The sequence below is a fragment of the Mauremys reevesii genome, linkage group 7 (genome assembly GCF_016161935.1).
Source record: "Mauremys reevesii isolate NIE-2019 linkage group 7, ASM1616193v1, whole genome shotgun sequence".
In the NCBI taxonomy this organism is placed as follows: domain Eukaryota; kingdom Metazoa; phylum Chordata; order Testudines; family Geoemydidae; genus Mauremys; species Mauremys reevesii.
In genome coordinates, this window is record NC_052629.1 from 42,133,647 (window position 1) to 42,156,119 (window position 22,473).

Below are 22,473 nucleotides of genomic sequence, written 5' to 3' on the forward strand. Positions count from 1 at the left end.
GAGGCTTAGTATAAATGAGATTTAGTCCCTCTCGCTCTATTACAAGATACAGCAGGGGTAGGCAACCTATGGCACATATGCCAAAGGCGGCACGCGAGCTGATTTTCAGTGGCACTCACACTGCCTAGGTCCTGGCCACCGGTCCGGGGGTCTCTGCATTTTAATTTAATTTTAAGTGAATCTTCTTAAACATTTTAAAAACCTTATTTACTTTACATACAACAATAGTTTAGTTATATATTATAGACTTATAGAAAGAGACCTTCTAAAAACGTTAAAATGTATAACTGGCAAGCGAAACCTTAAATTAGAGTGAATAAATGAAGACTCGGCACACCACTTCTGAAAGGTTGCTGACCCCTGAGATACAGTATGGTGGTTTACACAGAGGTAGTGCTTAGCATATGAGTAGATGTCATTAGACAATACTCTCCTCTTGTCCATGGACAAGTAATGTGAAATTTACAGCTTTCCTTTATCAACATTTTTGGGGTGAAAGAGGAACATTTTATGAAGTAGTGAATAAAAGTCCAAAATTATAAGCAGTATCTTGAAATCTGCTGATTTTATTTGAACATTGGGTATTATGTGGTCATCTTATAACCCTCTGATTAAATTTGCTGTCACATTCCTGAAATTTTTTCTTTAAATTTTCATTTTTGCAGAGTGAAAATGATTTTTGTTGTTGGTTTTTAGTGTAAACACTCAACCAATCATGGGAAAAACATTTATGACATGTCACCAGTAAAAAAAGACATGTATGTGTGTGAGTGTAATGGCAGAATGCAGCACCTTTACATAAGGCTCATTAGAAAAGTACTGAGGAGTCTGGTGGCACCTTAAAGACTAACAGATTTATTTGGGCATAAGCTTTCATGGGTAAAAAACCCATTTCTTCAGTGCATCTGAAGAAGTGGGGTTTTCACCCACGAAAGCTTATGCCCAAATAAATCTGTTAGTCTTTAAGGTGCCACTGGACTTCTTGTTGTTTTTGTGGATACGGATTAACATGGCTACTCCCTGATACTAGAAAAGTACTGGAACTGCTGTGGTTTTGCTATTTGACACTTTTGCATGCAGTTCAGAGAAGTTGTTCATGGAGATTCTATCCCACAAAGCTCTGCTCTGTGCAATTTTTCTTCACAGATGCATGGAGGAGGATTTGGGTGTCAAGTTAAGGGCAGAGGCAGAGCTCATGTATCAACAATTATGTGAGTGAAACTAGAAAAAGGGAGACTGTATAATTCCTGACTTAGGGCTCTATCCCGCTAGCTGCTGAGCACTTTGACCCCAGTCCAGCAAAGCACTAAGGGGTCTGATTCAATGCCCTTTAAGGTCAAGAGAAAGAATCCCATTAACGTCAGTGGACATTGGACTGGGTCCTAATGCCCCAGTTCAGCATGGTTCTTAAGCATGTACTCAACTTTAAGTACCTGAGGAAGTCTCATTGGTTTCAATGGGGCTACTCATATGCTTAAAGAAGTTAAGCATATGCTTAAGCACTTTGCTGAATCAGACTCTAGGGGACTACTCATGTGCTTAGCGTTAAACACATTGTTAAGTTCTTTGCTGGTTCAGGGTCAGAGTACGCAGCAGCTAGCTGGATTGAGCCTTAATGGGTCTGATTCTGCTTTCATGTAAACTAGTGTAAATCAGGAGTAACACCATTGTTCTTACATTGCTATAAATCTGGTACAAATGAGAGATGAATTAGAGTGTATATCTTTCATGTATACAAAAAAATGTGAAAAAGGATGCAGTTGAAAGGTTCATGTATGCTTATTATTTAGAACTGGTCAAAATTTTCCAAAATCAGTTTGCCATCCCCTTGTCCCCCCAAAAACATGGATACATTTTTTTTTGCAAAAATGTTTATGAAAAATGAATCCTGTTCTTGAGTAGCTACAGTGCTGCTCAAGAAAATTTCAGAATTTAACAGGTTGATGAAAACTTATGGTGAGATTTTGAATTTCAGTGGAAGAGAGAGAGAGATTGTTAGAAAAATGTTAATGGAAAAAATATTCCCATTGTTGACTAGCTCCAGTTATTATCAGCCATTAAATTCCCAAATCCAGCAACAGAGAAGAGTCATAACTCTCATCTGCGCATGGCATCCCTCATCTTACCTTCTCTCCATCGTGTCCAGGAGGACCCGGTAAACCAATTTCACCCTAAAGTGCAAAATCATCATAGATCATTTTTTTAAAAGTGTTATTTTGCCTATTTTCACATGAGGCCTGGAAACTAGAAGATGGGGCTTGTGCTATGGAAACAGTCAACAGCAATGACTCTGGGAGAGCTAGTTACTTATTACCAATAACCACAAAAAGAAAGGCTGCAAATGCTTAAGAGACAGGGCTCAAAACAATGTCAGAATTTTAAGGGTGATTAACTCCACTATAGTTGTTCATGCTGATTGGCAGTTCATGGCCTGGACTACTCTGTAACGATGCACTGAGATTAACTCTAATATGCAGTTGTTTGAAGGACAGTGGGAGTAAGAAAGCATTCTCCTTCCTGGAGCCAAGGCCATGCCTGGTCATTGTGGGAGGAATGTGAGATATGGAGAAGGCAAAGATATGATAACTGAGCATGTACAGAGTGCAAGGAGGAGAAGAATTGCAGAATGTCATGGGTGATGCAGGTGGACAAGGAGCATAATCGCATCAGTATTCCAGCCTTTGATTCTCATGCATTTCTAGTTATCTTTTCATGAATGACAAAGGGAAAGTGGTACCTTCTGTCCTGGTAGCCCTGGGGGCCCAGCTACTCCTGGAAGTCCAGGAGGTCCCTAAATAAGAAAAATACGCAAATGACTTTTTTTTTCAAAACCTCCTCATATTGGAGGAAAGGCAGAATTGTATTTTCTTTACATTTTTGCACTGGCAATCCTGAAATATATTAACTTGGAAAATGAATAACTAACAGTGGGCTACTGAATAACCAAAAATAGCAATTCAGAGTCAAATATAACCATAGATTTATTTCTCCACTTGATGAACGAAAAATAATTACCATGAAAATTTTTGATTATCTGCTTCTGATAATGAAGTGAATTTAATTAATTATTTGCTATTGATAATAAATACATTCTGCTTGTAGAAATCTGGTACCCAAATAGAGAACACAGATAGCAGGAAAATTCTATATTTCTGAGTTCCTCAGTGTAGGTTAAATTTAATTAAGTGACAAATTATCACAAATTTAGCAATGGTAGAAATGATTTATTTACCTGTAATTTTCAAAAGTGCCCCAATTTTTGGGTACCCAGCTTAAGACATGCATGTTGTCATAAAAGTGGGCACTCAAAAATGAAAGCCCCCAAAATAAGAAGCCACTTTTGGAAACGTTGGCTGATATGCAAGTTCCTAATGTGCACATAATCATAGTATCCGTTTGCTACATATTAAAGGTCACAGCTATGTGTGTCCTATAATGGACCGAGTTCTTCATCCCATTTTAAATTGCCCCCTCAAGTGGGATTAATATTGATGGCTATCGCTCAGGAGAAACAGTGCTGGGCTATCATACATCCCTGGTATTAGGGAAGGGTATGCTTAAGAGAGGAGACTTTCACTGGCCTTGAAAACAGCACTACTTAGGCCCATCCTGACCTGCACTTGGCCTTCCTTACTTTGATCCTCTCTGCTGTCTTGAGTGCCTGAACAGCAGCATAACCTTTACAAAGCAGGTAAACAAATAGTACTACTAATATAAGAGCCTCAGGAGTATAACACAAGAAGTGTCCTTCTTTTAGCAGTCAATGCTGCTTTTTAGTGTCAGCACATAACTGTAAAGGCCAGACATTCTTGTGGCAAGGAATTAAAAGTTTGTCAGTCTGTATCACTGTCTACGTTCCTTCTAGCTGTTACTAAAATCCAGTTACTTCTTCAAAAAACAAAATGCACAGCGAGAAGAGTAAGAACTCACCATCAGGGCCAAGGTTCGTATTTCCTAAAAATTAAAAGAAATAAATAAATACAAATAAAAGTCCCACTTGAAATGAAACTATTTCTGACCATCATATTTGTGGGTTTTTTTTCTCTTTTAACACTATACTGGTTAAAACGGCTAGGGAATATATTACAGGCATGAAATTAAAATAAGCAGAAAAGTAGCCCTAGCCCCCTTTGTAATAATATTCCAGAAATGTACTCCTTCTGTGCTGGGAGCACTGAGGGGCTGCCAGGAAGGCTGGATGATAGAAGTTGTGAGTAATCTTCTGCTGGTAGGTGCATGACTAGTCTAGAGTGAAAGACATTTCCCTGCATGGTTTATGGACTTTTTCTAAACAATCTAATATGTATGTTCTGGGTTATTCTTATGAGGGAGTTCAGATGAACTCTGTGTCTGTCTTTATTAAGAATGTGTCCTGTGTCGTTGTAAAGGACTAGCACTGTATAAGTAATAAGCATTATTCATTGCTATTAGTATGGAAGAAGTATGTTGGGCTGGACTGACATCCTTAGTTTTGTTCATTCAAAATGAAATGTGAGATCAACAGTCTTAAATTTTCTGTCTTTCCAAGGGGACATTCTCTTCCTCTGGCCCCACCCTTCTTCCATCACCTGGGCTACTAAAAAGTGTAGCAAAGGGAGAAAGAACCAATCTGACTGAGAGAAAGCATCTCATGGAAAACAACCAAACAATTCACTCCAGGAGTCACTGAACATGGCTCCTGAGCCATGTAGGATAGTTTCTCACCTGTAGAGCTTCGTTGATGTTACCATCATAATCCACCATTTCATCCTTTCCTGGCTCCCCTTTGGGACCCTATAAAATGAACCAGATCTCCAGTCAGGACTTGGTGTTCCCATGCAGAATGGAGTTGTCTGAATTCTTCTAAGTTAAAACCGTTCAAGGAGCGATTGATAAATACAGCTGTGGGGAAGTGCTTATGGCAGGAAGACTCCAGCATGTAGGTTCTGTGGGTCAGATTCATCAGTATGCTCTAGCTGCTGTTCCCTACTATGGCAATACAAAGGGGCTAAAAATAAACCCAGTTGATCATGATAAAGGAGTTTGGTAAGACACTAGGAAAACAGTCTGGAAGCCATTTAAATGGGACAAGTAGTCTTCTGCTCTTTCTAAAATTTCTTATATTTTCATGAATGAAGCCCCTTTATTAGTCAGTGAAGTAGCACCTACCCTGGGACCAACAGGCCCCTGTTCTCCGGGTGCTCCAGGTTCTCCCTGTAACAATACAAACATTGCATTATCAAAGGTCTGGAGTTTTTTGCTGCAACTATGAAATGATTTAGGGCTAGATTGTGCAATACACTGACCCTGTGTAAGGGGCAGTGCATAGCTGTGTCTCCCCAGAATTACCCTGCAGAAGGATTTCTCTTTCCCTGCTCTCTCCTTGCCCCAGTGGGGGATAGTAATTTGCTACAGACCTGTACCAGTAGCAAACTACTGCCCCCCACACCTCATGCTGTCCCACTGTGCTGGGCAGCGCATTCAAGAATGACAGAGCCAAATCTCTGCTCCCTCTCCACCTCTCCCTACCTACCTGCTTGAGGAGAGAGTAGCAAGTGCTCAGCTGCCACTTGCCTCTGAGCCCAAGGTCCAGGGCAGGCACTCAGACACGTGGGGATGGGGCACTCCTACTGCCACTTATGCCCCTGCGCAGGCCCCTAGTCCAGGCCCCTGTCTGCGTCTTAGTATATTGACTTTGACATTCCCTCTTCCATTGCTGATGGAATGTTCTGTACAGACTAAAATGATAGTTCTGTGATCGGGAGTGCGGCTCTGAGACATGACTGTGTTCAGTCACGAAAAAAGAAGAGCAAAACGGGAAATTGATTATGGTTACCAGTACTCAGAATGGTCACAATACAGGGACCTTGGGTACACAGCCTGTTGAGATGGCAGGGGGAACGGTAAAACAAGAAGTCACAATCTAATGTTCGGGGGCACTTGAAATCAGAATGTGAAAAACACACCAGGAGAGGTGGTTCAAGCGGGTAGTACACATTAATGAAGGCAAAGGCTAGAAATGCCTTTATTGTTCAATAACATTACCAGGGATATTTGTTGGCTTTTCCTGTCTAACATATCTCCCACCACCAAATAGCAATCCAAACTAGCAGTGTTTAAAATTCTCTGTATTGAGAAGTTTGATACTAGACAAAGCTGATCAGGTCAGGGAGATGAACATGGAGTGGCCAGCTGGTATTTTGTTGGTGATGAATAGCACTAAAGTCTTTGATCCTCCTACAAATTTCATTCTTTATCCTTAGACATCCCATCCCATCGGAGCCCTGATTTACAGCCAGAGTGATGCTCTGTGCTTCAGCTGCCTTAACAGGATTTTCATGGACAATTCCCACACAATGTGTATGTGGCCTTTTGTAATATTCTTTTCAGAGAAGCATTCTTCAATACTATGATGTAGACACTACATATAAGTGCCTTGTACATGATAATCTGACATCTTGTTTGAACTTCAAATGAGACTGTAAAGCTCACATTTCAGGAGTGACCATTAAACACAGTCACAAGTGCTACATCATTATGTTAGGAGGTAAAGCAAACGGGGATCAGCTGATTAATGAAGATACAGCTTTCCAATCGAAGAGACCCTTCACTCCCCACAAAGTACATTTAGATACGTATAACCCCTATTTCTTTTTCTTATTTCAGGACGTTCAGCCCAAAACACTTATTGTTGTAATTCCATCTGCTGTTTCTACTTGCAGTGTACAGCCTGGAGTGACTTTAAAGAAGTAGTTCCTATTTCAGCATACTAGAGGGATCTGGAAAAACATATTTTTGAGCTACGTTTACGCCCTACTATCACCATTCCACAACACTGTCTAGCATATTCTTTATTCAGCACATTCCCGCAGAAGCTGCTTGTTTGAAAAGATTGTTCAAAAGACTAGGTCAGCCAAGGGAGAACCTATAAGCCTTAAAATGTTGTACATCTCCTATTTTCCTAACCCTTTAGTCCCAGTTCTTGATACACCTCTTTTGAAAGAAGCACTTCTGCTGTGCTGCAATGGTACTGAACAACATGTTCAAATTGATTTCAGGTAGCACCCTGCCCCCCGCTAGTCCCATCAAGGCCCGCCCTGCTCTGACCCACTAGACCCCTCCCCTTTCCTCCCAGATCCCAGGAACCCTGCCTTTCAGCCCTCCTTGTCTCACTAGCATACTGGCCAACATTTTCAAACTACTTTTAGGGAGCATCCTGCCCCTCCACTCCCCCAGTCCCACCAAATACCCCCACTGCATCCTTCCATCTCCCGCAAGCCTCACTGCCCCTGCTCCAGCCCAACCAACATCCCCACTGCCACGCTCTTGCTCCCTCACTCATACCTCCATTCAGTCTCCCTGTCCCCCCGCCCAGGGCCTTGTACTCTGGAGCACACACAGTGAGGCAAACAGAATTACAGGACCCTGTCTTGGCCAGGCAATAATGAGCTCAGCCAAAGGTGGCCTTTGGGGAGACAGGCCCACAGTTACACCTGGGGAAGCAGAGACAAGACATTCACTCTTGTCAGGGTGTTAGCAGCAGAACGGAACCGTGCAGCCCCCCCTCTCCCTGCTGTGCCCAGTCCTGGGTCTGGAGGAGGTGTTAGCCCTCCTCTTGCACCCAAAGGCCTGGGGAGAATGAGGTATGATCCCCCCGCCTAAACTACAACCCCTGTGCTGTGTTGAGTCCCAGAATGAGTGGGAAGGTTCCCCTCTCTGAACCCCTCATTCACCCCCTCTCTGCTGCAGCCAAGGCCTGGGGAAAATGGGGCATGGACCCCTCCTTGATATACCACTTTGCACTGCTTCAGCTCTGCATCACCATCACACCAAATCTACCTCCCTGCCCTACCATTGGCTGCCAAGCCCAGCCAACTCCGCCCCTCTTGCACTCCCAGTGCCAGAAGCAGAGCAGAGGTCAGTCTTATTACCCAGAATCTTGTGCATCAGGTGCCTCAGCCCCTCTTGCTGACTCAGGGAGAGAGACACTGATGTGTGTGTATGTGTGTGTGGCTAACGCACAAGATTCTGGGCAATGTAGTTTTATGAGGGAGATAATGTTATTCAGTCAGGAGTCGGGAGTTTTTTTGGTTCAAATGGGAGTATCTCTGACTTACTGGGAGAGTCAATCAGTCTGGCTGCAACCCTTTCTTTTCGCAGAGCCTTCCCCTTGTCTAGCTCCACACTTCCTATCCTGGACTTGTTTCCTTCCTCCCTTCCCTCCATCCTGCTAATCCTCAGCTATGGGTGGCCAGCATGATGTCATAGCTCCTGTACTACATAACTGCAGTTGCTAGGTGTGGGCTGGTTGGCCAGTCCTCAGAGTCTCCCTACCTGCTTGGGCATTCCCACTGCAGCTTGTTTGCCTTCTTCCTGCAAATACCGTTGCACCTCAGACCCAGGCTTGTGTGGGCCTGTTGATTAATACTGCTCTGATTGCTTTGGATGTGCAGATCCTGCAGAAAATGTTGTGTGTACTGGAGAAAGTTGTTATTTCTTTTAATGACTGGCTATAGCCATCAAGTTAGGTATAGTTTAAGGGAAGTTTTTTGTATTGGGAAACAATTTTCCTATTGCCGCATTGTAACTGAGCTCCCTGGCCTGGAATCCTCTGCTAAGCCATAAGCCCATATTGTGCTTTCCTCCTCCTCTGTACCTTTTCCCCCTGCGGTCCTGCAATTCCAGTCTGGCCAATGTCACCAGCTTCCCCCTAGGAAAAAAGAGAAGAGCAACAGATTCATATAAAGGAGCAGAAAGGAGCGATTCTAACAATGGCTGTGCTAGGGGTCAGCGGTTAGACCTGACAGCACTTCAGACAGGAAGCATTCCACTAGCTCAGGTAGACCTGGCATACCCAGATTTCTTTTAGGAGTTTCAGAGCACTGGGGTGACTTCCCATTACTACACTACCCTTGGGCTACGGGGCTACAAAGTGAATGGGTGGTATGAACTGGGACCAATGGGTCATCTCTTAACTGCACTGTGAATGGAACTAGTCCTACGTGTCCTAAACATCCTCTGCTATCAGGTGTTGTTTGAGGGCTGCTAGTTCTCTAGGCAGGAACACAGCAGGAGAGGAGGTTCCGAGTCCTGATACACAATGTTCACCCTGTCCCAGCTGCCATCTATGGCACCAGATGCTGGCAGTGATTCTGAGGGACTGTTTGCTTACAAACCCTATAGGGAAATCATTTGAACACAGGTAGGATTCCCCCCCCCCCCCACCAGGAAATGCAGTTCATAAATGTTCTGACCTTCAGCATTTAAAAATAACAAACTAAAGAACTCTGCAGGAGCTGGCTAGCTTATGAAATCTCCACAGTGCGTAATTACAGGTGCAGACAAATGCAAACTTCAACCCTTTCCTAAATACCCTGAGCTAGGTACATTCTCATGCAAAAAGGAAACACAGACTTCATTGGAGGAAAGAGACGCACCTTTGGTCCTGGAGGCCCAGGTAGTCCCGGGTGTCCGGGTTCCCCTTTACCTCCCCCGAGTGCATTGCCAGCATCTCCCTTCTCTCCCTGGTTCAAGGAGGAAATAATCCACTGTCAGTTAAATCAATTTCTCATTCTGTAACTTCACCAGCCAGGTGGTGGTGTTGGGGTCGGGGGAAGCAGGACAAGGTTTGGCTGCTGGATGATACTGAAGAACCTGGCTGCATTTTACTTAGTTGTTTACTAGTGAATTTTAGAGCTGAGAACTGGAGACTGATAAAACTGGCTAGAGAGGGGTTCTCCCCATGCCACTGCATCTGGAGTTGTAGCCCCTCCTGTTATTGGACTTCTGTGCCTGTACACAGCTCTGCCAATGCAGTTCATGCCTGACTCCCCACGTGAGGAGACATACTCACACTGGCTCTCATCGGTATAGAATGTAGCCATGGAAGCATGAGCAGTAGGAGGAGCTAAGCTCCCTGAGTACCCACCTCGTATCTGATGGGCACACACTCAGGGAGGCTAGACCCTCTCACCACTTGTGGTGCAATGGCTACACTATGTGAGCTCGTGAAATCGGACCCCCAGCTCCATGTGTAAACACACCCTCAGTCAGCAGCGTGTTGGCAACATTTAAACAAGGGGCTCCCTCAAAAATTCTCCACCTCAGTCAGTCATACATGTGACATGGCTTGAAAAACACCCCCAACCCTCCCACCATCATGCACAAAATCCATTCATTCCATACTCTTCCTCCGGCCCCAATCCATCAGTCCTTTCAGCCCCACCCTTTTTGACCTGCTGGCACCTCTCCATCAACTCATCTGACAGCTTTGGAGACAGAAATCCTTTCTGTGGTCACAAAACAGATACAGCCTTGACAGTACCTGCACAGGCTTCCCCACATTGCTCTGCCACTGTGTCTCAGTCCCTTTCTATAATAGCCATTCTAATAGTGCAATAGGTCGGCCCATTCAGTCCATTGGCTCTCTGCTGAAGAGTTAGTGCCAGCTGTAATTGCATTTGGGGGTGTGTGTGTGACATGCACTGGGAGCTGTACAGAAACCACCCTCTCATTTTATATACAGCATCAAATAGCCATTGGATGGTAAGGAGCATTTTAATCGTCACTGATCTGGACACGATTTGTGAGCCAGTATCCTAGAGATGAAAGGATTTGTATTCTCCTGTCAGTCCCCTAAACCACTCATTCCTCTTATTCTGTAGACCAAGTTTATCACTGTCACAGGCAGCTGTGTCTCCAGTGCCATCAATGGAGTTGCACCCAGTTAGACCAGCAATATGTTTGACCCCAAATGTTTTATTTCCAGTTGGATCCCAGTGTTTTGTTTGGGTTGAAATAAATCAGATTTTCACACTAGGTAGCTGGGTATTTTTTAAAAAAGCTACATAACAAAATAAAAATAAGGCTATTAAACTAAATCAAATGGGATCCAGCTGCTCTTGGGACGGGTCTTGAAATTGCTATCTTGCAGGGATTGAAGAGGGGGGTACCATAAAGGTAGGGTGAGAAATGTGCTGTGTTCTTCCTGTCGACATAAAATTAATTCCCTCTCCTCAGTGGAACTGGCCATGGAATCATGTTCATATTATCTGGAGAGCCTGACCCTCTCCTATCTGTAGGGTAGAGTACAGATTATAGTATTCAGTGTATTTGTGTGTGTGCGTGCATATATATGTGTAAGTGTGTATGCAAGCACATGTGCATACAGTTTAGGTAGTTGTGTACACGTGAGTGCAAGCTTCTTTGTTAGGGGAAGGAAAATGGGAAAGTGTGGCAAAAGTCAGAGAACATTCAAACCTTCTGTCCTAGGAATCCAGGAAGTCCGGGATCACCAGCTCTTCCCTTCTCTCCCTGTTGGTGAAAAGCAGAAATGGTCAGGGGGTGGCTTTAAGGGCTTCCATTACTTGTGAGATCAGTGCAAGTGCTACTGGATCCATAGAGCTCATCTGATACAATACAGCAAACGTTCCTAAAACTCTTCTTTTCCCTCTGGGACGCCCTTTTAAGAGGCAGCCAAGGCTTTCTCCCTGCCTTCAGTATCTGCTCAACTGTGTCATCATTTTCTCTTATCTCTGACATCTTTTCACCTTATGTTTTAGAAAGCCAGTATGTGCCACTGTCTGTTCCTTTCTGTGAAACTCTTAGCATTAACAGGTCACTGTACAATGGTCCCCTACCAAGTTAAAGGTCATTTTGAACTTTAAAACCTGCACTTTGATTATGTATTTTCCTCCTTGTTCTAGCAGCCAAAACTCAACAAACTCATTGCAGATGGGCAGTGCTTGTTGTTGTTAATTCTTTGCCACCTGCGCACATGCTTCTTGTGTAGAACACATGAGTTGTTGCTAGTCCCTTTCATGCAGCAAATGAATGTTTGAAAGTGAATGCAAGATACAAATGGTCGCATGGAATCAAGTAAGAGAGACATTTTCATACAAGATGCTATTGGGATAATTCTGTGGCTGGTGTCAATTGTTAGAGCTCATTTAAGTAAATGGAACTATGACCATTTACACCCGTTGAGGAACTGCTCAATTAAGTGTAAATGACTGAAGTCATCTTAGGGCCTGATCCTTGACTTCACTGGAAGGCTGAGTGTTCTGAGGTGCAGGGAAATATGAAACTGGGTCCTCTGTGCAAGCCAAATATCAGGTAAAAATTAAAAAACTTGTGAGTGAATAGCATTGCGCAGCACTGCTTGATAGTGCAACAATGCCCCAGATTGTCTGAGGGGCACATACCGAAATAACTCTTTTCATTTCGGTTCTGAAAGACATTCCTGCTCCTGCTGCTGCCACCTATCGCTTCTGAATATGACTGCAGCCGATGAGTTTGAAGGGCATCCTGACAGCATTCCTCCAAAGGAATCAAACTCACTGTACTGTAAGGGCATCTCAGAGATACTCAGATACCCTTTGTTCGACCTTTAGATATTTTCTGTTTGTGCATCTGCTAGTACATTGATAATAACAAATCCTCTTCTCCATCATCAGGCTCTAAAGAATTAGTGCATCATCTCCTTTAGCAGCCAAACTCTCGAGTGTTCAGTGCTGATGAAGAGGAGTGAAAACAGGAATAGGGAAAATTACAAGGTCAGAAGAGGACCACATAGGCCATCCTTGTTGTGACCCCAAAGCTGTCAAAACCCCAGCAAGAGGAGTAGTCTGATTGAACTGAGTTGCGAGAGGTATAATCAGATTCTGGATAAATTCCACATTGAAATGAGTAAAGGACAGACACAGACCACCCCATGGATGTTTTTGTGAAGTGACTTTGTTTAGCTTGCAGTCATATCTTTTGTGTGCCTGAAGCCATCAGTACAAGGCACATCTCTTAGAATTTTTGTGCCACAAATGGCTCACTTACTGCCTTATAAATTCTGATTAAGATCTGTCCACAGGGTGCAAACTGTAAACCAAACCCTTATCTCCAGCATTTCCATACGTGATGAGCTGCTCGTACAACAGGCTCTATTTAAACAGCTGACAGGGTTTTGGTTGCTGTAGTTTACAATCATTTTAGTCTCTAAGAGAATGTCTCTAGTACTATTACACTTACCACTAGAGAAAAGGTATTTTCTTTCCTGTAATTGTTAGTTCTCCAAAGTTAGTAATTTTTTAAAATGATGATGATGACTATGATTTTTTTACTATCTTTTTTACTATGATTAGTCCCCATTTCCCCAACCTTTTTCCCCAATAGCATTGGATAATACTTGGGTTTAGATTTATTTAAACTCTTTAAAGAGTAACTCTCACACGAACAGTTACTTGCCTGTATTTCTCAATAGCATATAGGTACATGGAATCTCTTTTAAGGTGGGTTAACGCAGAAGTTTGGTCTATAGAGCCTTTTAAAGTATTTATACAGGACCTTGACCCACAAGCTTGGCTCTATTACAACAACAAAATCAAAAGAAAAAAATATAGCTAAGGAATTTATTTTTCCTTGCATGCAAGGCTGAGATATTTTAATCTTCTAGAAAGACAAGTATATGAATTTCAGCAGAGTTCAAGGACTGACATCTAACATGCAAGGTGCCTGCAAAAGTGTTCTGAGAAGGGGCATGCACTGTATGGCTCTTCAGGAATTAATTAAAAGAAAACTATCCTTGTTCTAGACAACTCTGCATCCCACCGAAGACAGCACAGTTATCCATTTTACAAGACTCTCTGACCTCCAGGTTAGTATAAGTGCTCTGTAACTTTTCATCTTTGTTAGAACATGTACCTTGCAACCACAAGCTAATGATTTTCTCCTTGGAAAAGCGAGAAGGGCCCAATGTGCTGGATTTTGTTTCCTAAGGAAAGTTTGAATTATTGGCCATCTCTAGGATGTCAGAATATTATCATCTCCAGCCATGTCACTGTTCATATTAATCCACTGAGTCAAAGTGGAACACCTCAGTAAAGGGAAGCTGCTCTTATGGATGCAGACACACTATATCGTGTGGTGAAAAGTTCACTGAGAACCTAAAGAGCAGACAACAGAAGTCAATAATTAAAAAAAACTGAATGCTCATTGAAACAGCCATGGGTAACACCTCAATTCAAAGAGGAATGAACATACTCTCAGTCCCTTCCTATTTAAGGGACACATTTTCAATAATGTGATATCCTTTTCATGGGCATGATTTGCACCCGCAAAATTTGTACTCCTAATTCAGTCATGAGTGCAAACGGGGTACTTCCACTAAGACTTACCAGACTGCAATCACAAAGCAGGTGTTTAGAAGTGCAGATGCTCTGATTTCTACCTGCAATTCATTTGGCATCTATACAACAGAAGGTGGGCCTTGGCCCATCTGAATATATTCATTACCCACAAAATCAGGCAGTCAGTCTTGTTAAATAATTGCATTTGTTTGGGTAGCAAGGGACTTTTATGCATCTTTGGCAGAAGGAATACTAATTGGATGTAAGGATTTTATTTCCTTTTCAGGATAATCAAACTGACTCCAGCACTCTGCTCCTGTTATGTGCTCAGCATATCTGCTTTTCATTGTATTCCAAGAATCAAGATCAGCATTCATGAGCTGTAGTGAGAGGAGGATCCAGACAGAGAGACATACAGAGAACATTCTGAGGTACATACATGTTATTAAGACATCCTGATTCTGGGTATTCAGATTCCTCATCATTTATTATTGCTGTAATCAAATGGTACAAAACCTTTCTCAAGAGAATGCTAATGCTCAGTACTTCATTCCCTTCCCAGAACGCACTCATTCCCGCTTTGGGTTGGTCTTTCTATTTCTCGCAAGGAGGAACATACAAAGCACACTTCATCAATGAGATGAGAGCATCGGCAATGGGGTAAGAGCATTCCACCACAAGCATGGAAGTATAGTGCAAAGCAGTCCCACTTTAGCCTTGGCTACAGGGGAGGAGCAGGCCAGTACAGCAGTGCTAAGAAATCACATCCAAACAAGCATTGTCCTACCCTCTGTCCCCTTTTCCCTGGCAAACCTGGGGGGCCCATCATCCCTGCAACTCCAGTTTCTCCCTTGTTGGTAAGAAAAGAGACAGAGAATACATCTGTTATATGGCTGGTGGTCTCCACACTCTACAATATAACACTACAAACCTAGTCAAAGCTAAAACAAGAGGAGTCAGCTGCTCAGTTGTCTGAATCTGCTGCCAAGTGAAAGAAATTCAGGGGTATTTTTGTACCATTTTTACTATTTTACACATATTGATAGGAGGGGGCATGAAACATGGGACCAATTTATATAGCATCTGCCAAAAGTGCAGGAATGCATCCCCAGCAGTTTCCTCTGCAGCATCGGCATGTCCCTGGAAGGAGGCACAAGTGCTGGTGGGGAGAGGCAGCCAAGGGAACAGGGAGAGAATATACTCTCCAGTAATAGCAGGTTGCCACATAGCCTAAGGGCCAAAGAAGAAAAGAAAGAGAATGGCAGGGGAATATCCCCCCCCAGACATGAGCACTGAGTGAGTAGGGAGGGAAGGGGACAGAAGATAGTCTAATTACAATATGGAAATCTCTCTCAAACATGCCTCTCTTCTGTTAGGGAGAAATGCAACTCTGCTTTTCTGAAGCAGAGATGGCATTTTACAGAGGACATCAGGAAACGCCTTATAATTATAAGCTCCTGTAAACAAAATACAGGAAATGCAGATTTGCAATGATTATTCCTTTAAGAGCAATATTTTTCTCGTGGATTTCCTGGCTTGCCCTGCATGGGGAAAAGATGGAAAAATACACAGTGAGAAGGAAAGAGAAGAGAGGGGGCGGCCAACCCACTTCTAGATTAAAAAAGAGAAGGGTCATTTAAGAAGGCATCAAGCCAAAGCTGTGCTTTAGTTTGAATTTAGATTTGTGGAAATAGGGGTATAAGGTCAAATTTAAAGGCATATTACAGACTTGGTTTTTCTTTTCTCTTGGTTATTCTTGTACATGGATATTGTTGTTTTTATCTTAATTTTGAAGACATACGGTACAGCCCATAGGCTGAAAGTGCCATTAATAAAAGAGAGGTAAGTGACCATTTTGAGTTGTTTCCTAAGAAATGGTTTCCCAGACGTGCCTGTTTAAAGGGAATGTCCCAGGGGTCCTAGCAAGAAGTGTGGAATAGTCTGACCAGGTCTCTCACAATTTCAGAAAGCTTCTAGTGGTGAGTCACGTTGTTCCTGAGCTGCTACTCGTACAGCTGTCGCTGGCTCTAGGGGATTCTGCGGCTTTTGTTATTACTAATTATTTGTATTACGGTAGCATCCAGAGGCACCAATCACAATTGGTGCCCTGTTTTGCTAGGCCTTGGACAATCATGGAATCTTGGTTATACCAGTTATACCAGCCAAGGGGAGTGGGAGAGAGAGCCTTCACCAGCAGTTGAGGACAGTTCTTGTTGCTTCCAAGGTTTTTCATAGGCTGCTGAAGTTAGGCTCATGGATAGAGCATTCCATTGTTCCTTGGTATCGGTCAGTGGGTTTTGGAACTCATCTGGGCTGTTTCAAGCCGGCTAATCTGGCAATACCTATCTTTCTAGGTTTTTATAAGGTTGCCTGTCACTGTGAAATCTGAGAACTGAGCATATACTAATGCAGAAATCTATCTGGTTCAAAGGCAGTGGAGAAACAGAGATATTGGTTGAAAAGGTGGGATTTAATAATAATAATAATTTTTGTTTATTAGGAAATAAATGGAAGCTATGGAAATAGGGAGGTTCAAGTACTGTTAAGAATAGGGTTTGAGAGGAGCTGAAACCAAGAGAGGACTGCTGTCTCACAGAAAGTGAACTGAGGGACTAAGAGAACTGAAATCTTCTTACAGTCTCAGGGTTGGAACAAGTATAGTTTAGCTGCTCAGGGAAGGGATCAGTCATTCTCCCACTGGAGTTAGCATTTAGCTATAACATAGACAGGCCCTAGCCTCTCCCTGATAAAAGGGATAGCCATTTTCTATAGCTGTTTTAGCTTGAGCTTTCCCCTTTCCAAATTGGCAGGAGAATGAATGTATGTCTCCATTTTCTTTTAATCCATGGCTTTCCTACCATGAACTAATGGCCATCAGTCTAAGGCTGGAGGTTTCATCTCCTCTCATGGCCCTTATCCTCTTTCTTATCCATGACCTGTCCTAAGAGGCTGCATTTTAATATAAAACTGACCTTCATCCCTGCAGCAGCCATTCCAGGAACCCCCTAGCAGAGAGAGAGGAAAGATGAGAACACTTGGTTTGAAATGAAGTAAATATAAATATATATTCTTTAAAAAAAATCAGCCATGTAGGAACTTTAAATAATCTATGTCTTTCCTTTTCCAAAGCTCAGAAGAGACATTGTAACACAGTAGCTACCACACACATCCATCCTGGTTCCCCAAGCTGGGAGTGTCATTAAAATTACCTTTCCTATAGTAGTGCCTATACTATCCAGAATAGCAAGGATGCTGTGCCACCAAAGAAAGACATCACTGGCTTAACTCACACAGAGGAAACAATGTATCCCTTCCCCCAGATTTAGGTGTGCTAATCTAGTGAAGTTGAACCCATGACCCCATAGGAGCAGTGTTGAGAAACTGATGAAGGAGACAACATGAGGACCAAGTACCTAGTTAAATGTTTGAATCCAGACTCTTATTAAAAAACAGTCCCTGAAAAAAATGTCCAATGACAATAGAAAGAGAAAATGTTCTTGGTCTTGTTAACCATCATCATTCTGTTTTACCACAGAAGACATAAACTCAAGTATCAGATTTGCAGAGGAAATCTGTGAAGCCAGATATCACCGGCAAAAAGACTCTCGAGCACTCAGATTCTTGCGTCATTCTGCACGGCAGAGCAAAACACCACCAACAAATTATGGACTCTAATCCCGCTCCGGAAACTGAGATGGTTGTTTATTGGACCCTTGGGGCAGGTGCTCCTGTGGGTACGATTATATTTCCCTCAGTGACAATGGTGCAAAAACAAAACTTCAGCATGACTCCCTTGCTCAGACTAGATATTTTTGTATTCTAAGTGTTAGTGCTAGTTATATCCTGGTGAAAATGTTCAGTTATGAAAGCAAACATGAGGAGTAATGACAATGTGGGAAAGGAGGTGGGGGAGAATGAGATGAAGCAGGGTTAGAAAGAAGCTAACAGGAGAGTTTGGGGAACTTAACGTAGCAGATGAGAGGCAAAAAGAAGGAAGAGAATGAGTTCATAACTGGGAAGAGCTTGGAAAAATTCAAACAAGGAGAAGTGTGAAGCAGGGGAAGGGCAGGATCATACCTCTCAACTTTCTGAAACAGAAATCAGGGACAAAGCTAAAAAACACAAGGACAGAAGATGGAAATCAGGGATTCTATGTAATAAAAGGGGGAAAAGCATTCAGAAATGTATCAGAGGTGAGTAGTTTTTAGTAAATATGGGCCCGAGTCATGAAAGGGATCATGTACAAATCATGTATTGGGGGTTAGATTTTACTGAATTGATGCTATTCCTATTCCTTATTTTTCTACTTTAAAATTGTAATGAGTAAGTCTAGTGATCTTTTCCAATATTAATTTCAAACCTGCAACACATACACACAATGGCTCTGATTCACCACTGCATTCTCCATTTTTATACTGGTGTAACTCCACTGATTTCCATGGAATAACACATACCTAAAACTGGAGTTGGCAGGAGTAAATTGGGCCCACTAGATACATGTTCACAGTTTATAAAGTGCTGACCAATACTAATTAGTATTACTTCTCACTAGAAAAAAGTATTACAGGTCTGATCCTGGGAAGTGCTGATCTCAGTGGAATAAAGGACTCTCAGCTTCTTGCAGGATTAGACCTCAAAATAGGAAGTAGCATTGGGAATAGGCATGTCATTTCTTCAGTAAAACTTTTCTCCCCTGTTATCCCTTTGATAAATTAGGCCCTATGCTTTGCATTTTAGAAGCGGAAAGAAAATGATAGAGAAAGTGAGAAAAATCATTGTGGAAACCAAATTGGGGCCATCCCTGAAAGTCAGGGACAGTTGAGAGGTATGGGCAGGGTCAGGTGGACAAGCTCACTCCATTCCTTGCAGGATACCTTAGCTCCATGTTTTCCTGGCAGCCCTGGCATGCCCCTCTCTCCCTGGAAATGGAATGAGAAACAAAGTTGAGAGGGACAAGCATGAGATGAGTCTTCAGAAGGGTCTGTGTTGGTGATCGCTAAAGCAGTGGTGGACATTATATTTCACAAGATGTCAGGAAGTTCTTGTTAGGGAGGCCAGAACCCCCTTACCCCGACTCCTGCTTTTATTTTCAACAAGACAGTTTCTCTTAGTCAGAGCTTCTCTTGTTGGGTACCATGGGCGCCAACTTATATGGGCTCCTGGGGCTTTAGCCCCAGGAATATTCACAGTCAGGGGCTCTGCTCCAGCAATATTTGGAGCTAGGTTTCTCCCCTGCTCTGGGCTGCCGGCAGCCGCCGCGAGCCCAGAGCCTTTTAAATCCCAGAAGCGGCCGGGAGTCAGAGGGCTCTGGGCTGCCCGCTGCGGCGGGGAGCCCAGAGCCCTTTAAATCCCAGCTGCGGCCAGGAGTCAGAGGGCTCTGGGCTGCCCGCTGCAGCAGGGAGCCCAGAGCCCTTTAAATCCCAGCCGCGGCCGGGAGTCAGAGGGCTCTGGGCTGCCCGCCGCGGCGGGGAGCCCAGAGCCCTTTAAATCCCAGCCGCGGCTGGGAGTCAGAGGGCTCTGGGCTGCCCGCTGCTGCGGGGAGCCCAGAGCCTTTTAAATCCCAGCCGCGGCCGGGAATCAGAGGGCTCTGGGCTGCCCGCTGCGGCGGGAAGCCCAGAGCCCTTTAAATCCCAGCTGCGGCCAGGAGTCAGAGGGCTCTGGGCTGCCCGCTGCAGCGGGGAGCCCAGAGCCCTTTAAATCCCAGCCGCGGCCAGGAGTCAGAGGGCTCTGGGCTGCCCGCTGCGGCGGGGAGCCCAGAGCCTTTTAAATCCCAGCCGCGGCCGGGAGTCAGAGGGCTCTGGGCTGCCCGCTGCGGCGGGGAGCCCAGAGCCTTTTAAATCCCAGCCGCGGCCGGGAGTCAGAGGGTTCTGGGCTTCCCACGGCTGCCGGCAGCCCAGAGCCCTCTCAACCCGGCCGCGGCTGGGATTTAAAGGGCTCTGGGCTCCCCGCGGCTGCCCGCAGCCCAGATCCCTTTGAATCCCAGCCCCTGGCAGCTGATTGCCCCCTCCCCAGACCACTGCCCCAACTGCCCCCCAGGACTCCCACCCCCTATCTAAGCACCACTGGTCCTTGTCCCCGGATTACCCCCTCCCAAGACCCCTGCCCCTAACTGCCCCTTGGGACCTCAGCCCCTATCTAAGCCTCCCTTCTCCTCGTCCCCAACTGCCCCCTCCTGAAACCCCACCCAACTTCCCCCCAGGACCCTCCTACCTGTCCCCTGATAAACCTCCTGGACTCCCATGCCTATCCAATTGCTGCTTGTCCCCTGACTGCCCCTCCAAACCTCTGCCCCATCCAACCCCCCCTGCTCCTTGTCCCTTGACTGCCCCCCGGAACTCCCTACCTCTTCTCCAACCCCCAAACCGCTTACTGTGCCACTCAGACCAGCATGTCTGGCTCCCTGCAGCTCCAGACAGTTGCTGCCATGCTCCCCCATGGAGCCCATAGCCCTCTCCCACCCCCAGCACCTGCCTTCCAGATTTGAACACCTCAAAATTCAGGAGTGCTCAAGCTTGGTTTGGGCAGCTTTTACTTCATTTCTCCCAAATCAGTTTCCCCTGCAAGGTGCCAACTGAAGGTGTTGGAGAACAGAGAGATCGGGTGGCCTCCTAATGCCTGGAAAAGAGACAAAGGCCGGAGGAGGGAGTGTCAGTGCCTGTGTGGACTTCTGGGAAGTGCACGGTGTGGAAGGGGATGCTGTGATGCTTTGGAACAACTCCATACAAAGCCAGTCAGGACTCTGGGGGAGCCTCCTCTCTGAGCAGACTGTCTCCAGGGCAAGAAGCTTACACCTTCCTGGGTCTGACCTCGGAGCATTCAGCATGCCCTTCCACGTCATGCACTTTCCACAGCAAGTCTGCCCAGGCTGGTCCTGGGGCAACCAGGGGTCCCTGCACCCCAACTCCGCAGTCAGATGTGACTCTCAGCCAGACAGTAAAACAGAAGGTTTATTAGATGACGGGAACACAGTTTAAACAGAGCTTGTTGGTACAGAAAACAGAACCCCTCTGTCAGGTCCATCTTGGGGGGTGGGGAGCCCAGAACCAAGTTCTGGGTCTCTCCTCATTTCCCCAGCCAGCTCCAAACTGACACTCCCTCTGGCCTCTGTGTCTCTTCCGGACAGGGAGGCCACCTGATCTCTTTGTCCCCAACACCTTTAGTTGGCATCTTGCAGGGGAAACTGAGGCACCCACACAGTATTCAGAGAAAATATTAAGAACATTCCCACTTCATCACAACAGGTGCAACAAAATATAATACTGTATATTGAAGTAGGCAAGTGCTGCTTCTGACTTTCCACTTTTAATTGACCCTTGTAATCTTGTGGCACTGACGCATTGTAGCTTCATTTTATATCAGCTTACAGGGCGGGAGTGGGGGGGCACCACCATTTTGGGCCCCACCAAAAATTATACAAACCTGCCGCCTATGTTGGGTACCTCCTAGCACCTGGATGGAACCAGGAGGACTGCAATGCCATGTTCTGTCTCAAAGTATTACTCCTATTACCGTGATAGGACAATGTGAGCCAAATTGTTTTGTTACATCAGTGATATAAATGAGAACAGAACAATGAGAGCCTTATGTTTAAACCTTGCATCTGCTGCCCTGAAGAGCTTTCTAACACCCAGTGCCAGCTCCTGAGCAGAACATGGGTATGGAAGCCATTTCTTTATTTCCATTGTAGGATTGGCACTGTGCACACATCACAATATCTTTGGGCAGAAAATTCAGAATGTGGTATATACAATACACTGATCAGTATCCCTATAATTATGTAGATTTACCCCAGGACAAAGATAAACCTAAAGCCTATAATCACCATCTGAGGCAAAAGCTGGGGCAGACAAAAATGCCTTGGCCATACCCAGAAGGTCAACAGACTTGGGCTTTGTCAGATCAAAATGTGTTGATGGGTGCTTCTTTCTACTTTTGCAAGTGTGAATTTTTGCTCTTCATGTTGTCAATCCAGTACTAAAAATCCTAAAGTAAAGGAAGAGAGTATGTTCCTACCTTTAGCTTTTTAAAAAAATAGGCAGCAGGTTTAAAACAAACAAAAGGAAGTATTTCTTCACACAGTGCATGGTCAACCTGTGGAACTCTTTGCTAGAGGATGTTGTGAAGCCCAAGACTATAAAAGGGTTCAAAAAAGAACTAGATAAGTTCATGGAGAATAGGTCCATCAATGGTTATTAGGATGGGCAGGGATGGTGTCCCTAGCCTCTGTTTGCCAGAAGCTGGGAATGAGCGACGGGGAATGGACCACTTGATGATTACCTGTTCTGTTCATTCCCTCTGGGACACCTGAAATTGGCCTGTCAGAAGACCGGATACTGGGGTAGATGAACTTTTGGTCTGATGCAGTATGGCCGTTCTT

The 22,473-nt window shown here is 44.5% G+C and overlaps 1 protein-coding gene across 1 annotated transcript in view; it reads right to left on the reverse strand.

Annotated features, from left to right (window-relative positions):
• COL13A1 (collagen type XIII alpha 1 chain) overlaps nucleotides 1-22,473 on the reverse strand; it is a 164,133-nt gene that overhangs the window by 29,941 nt on the left and 111,719 nt on the right. Inside the window, exons 21-31 of the mRNA XM_039546112.1 lie at nucleotides 18,971-19,015; nucleotides 17,069-17,101; nucleotides 14,884-14,946; nucleotides 11,239-11,292; nucleotides 9,417-9,503; nucleotides 8,636-8,689; nucleotides 5,149-5,193; nucleotides 4,705-4,773; nucleotides 3,931-3,954; nucleotides 2,738-2,791; nucleotides 2,127-2,171 (exon numbers count right to left, since the gene is read on the reverse strand). Coding sequence (XP_039402046.1) covers nucleotides 2,127-2,171; nucleotides 2,738-2,791; nucleotides 3,931-3,954; nucleotides 4,705-4,773; nucleotides 5,149-5,193; nucleotides 8,636-8,689; nucleotides 9,417-9,503; nucleotides 11,239-11,292; nucleotides 14,884-14,946; nucleotides 17,069-17,101; nucleotides 18,971-19,015 — 573 coding nt within the window. The remainder of the gene's footprint in view (nucleotides 1-2,126; nucleotides 2,172-2,737; nucleotides 2,792-3,930; nucleotides 3,955-4,704; nucleotides 4,774-5,148; nucleotides 5,194-8,635; nucleotides 8,690-9,416; nucleotides 9,504-11,238; nucleotides 11,293-14,883; nucleotides 14,947-17,068; nucleotides 17,102-18,970; nucleotides 19,016-22,473) is intronic.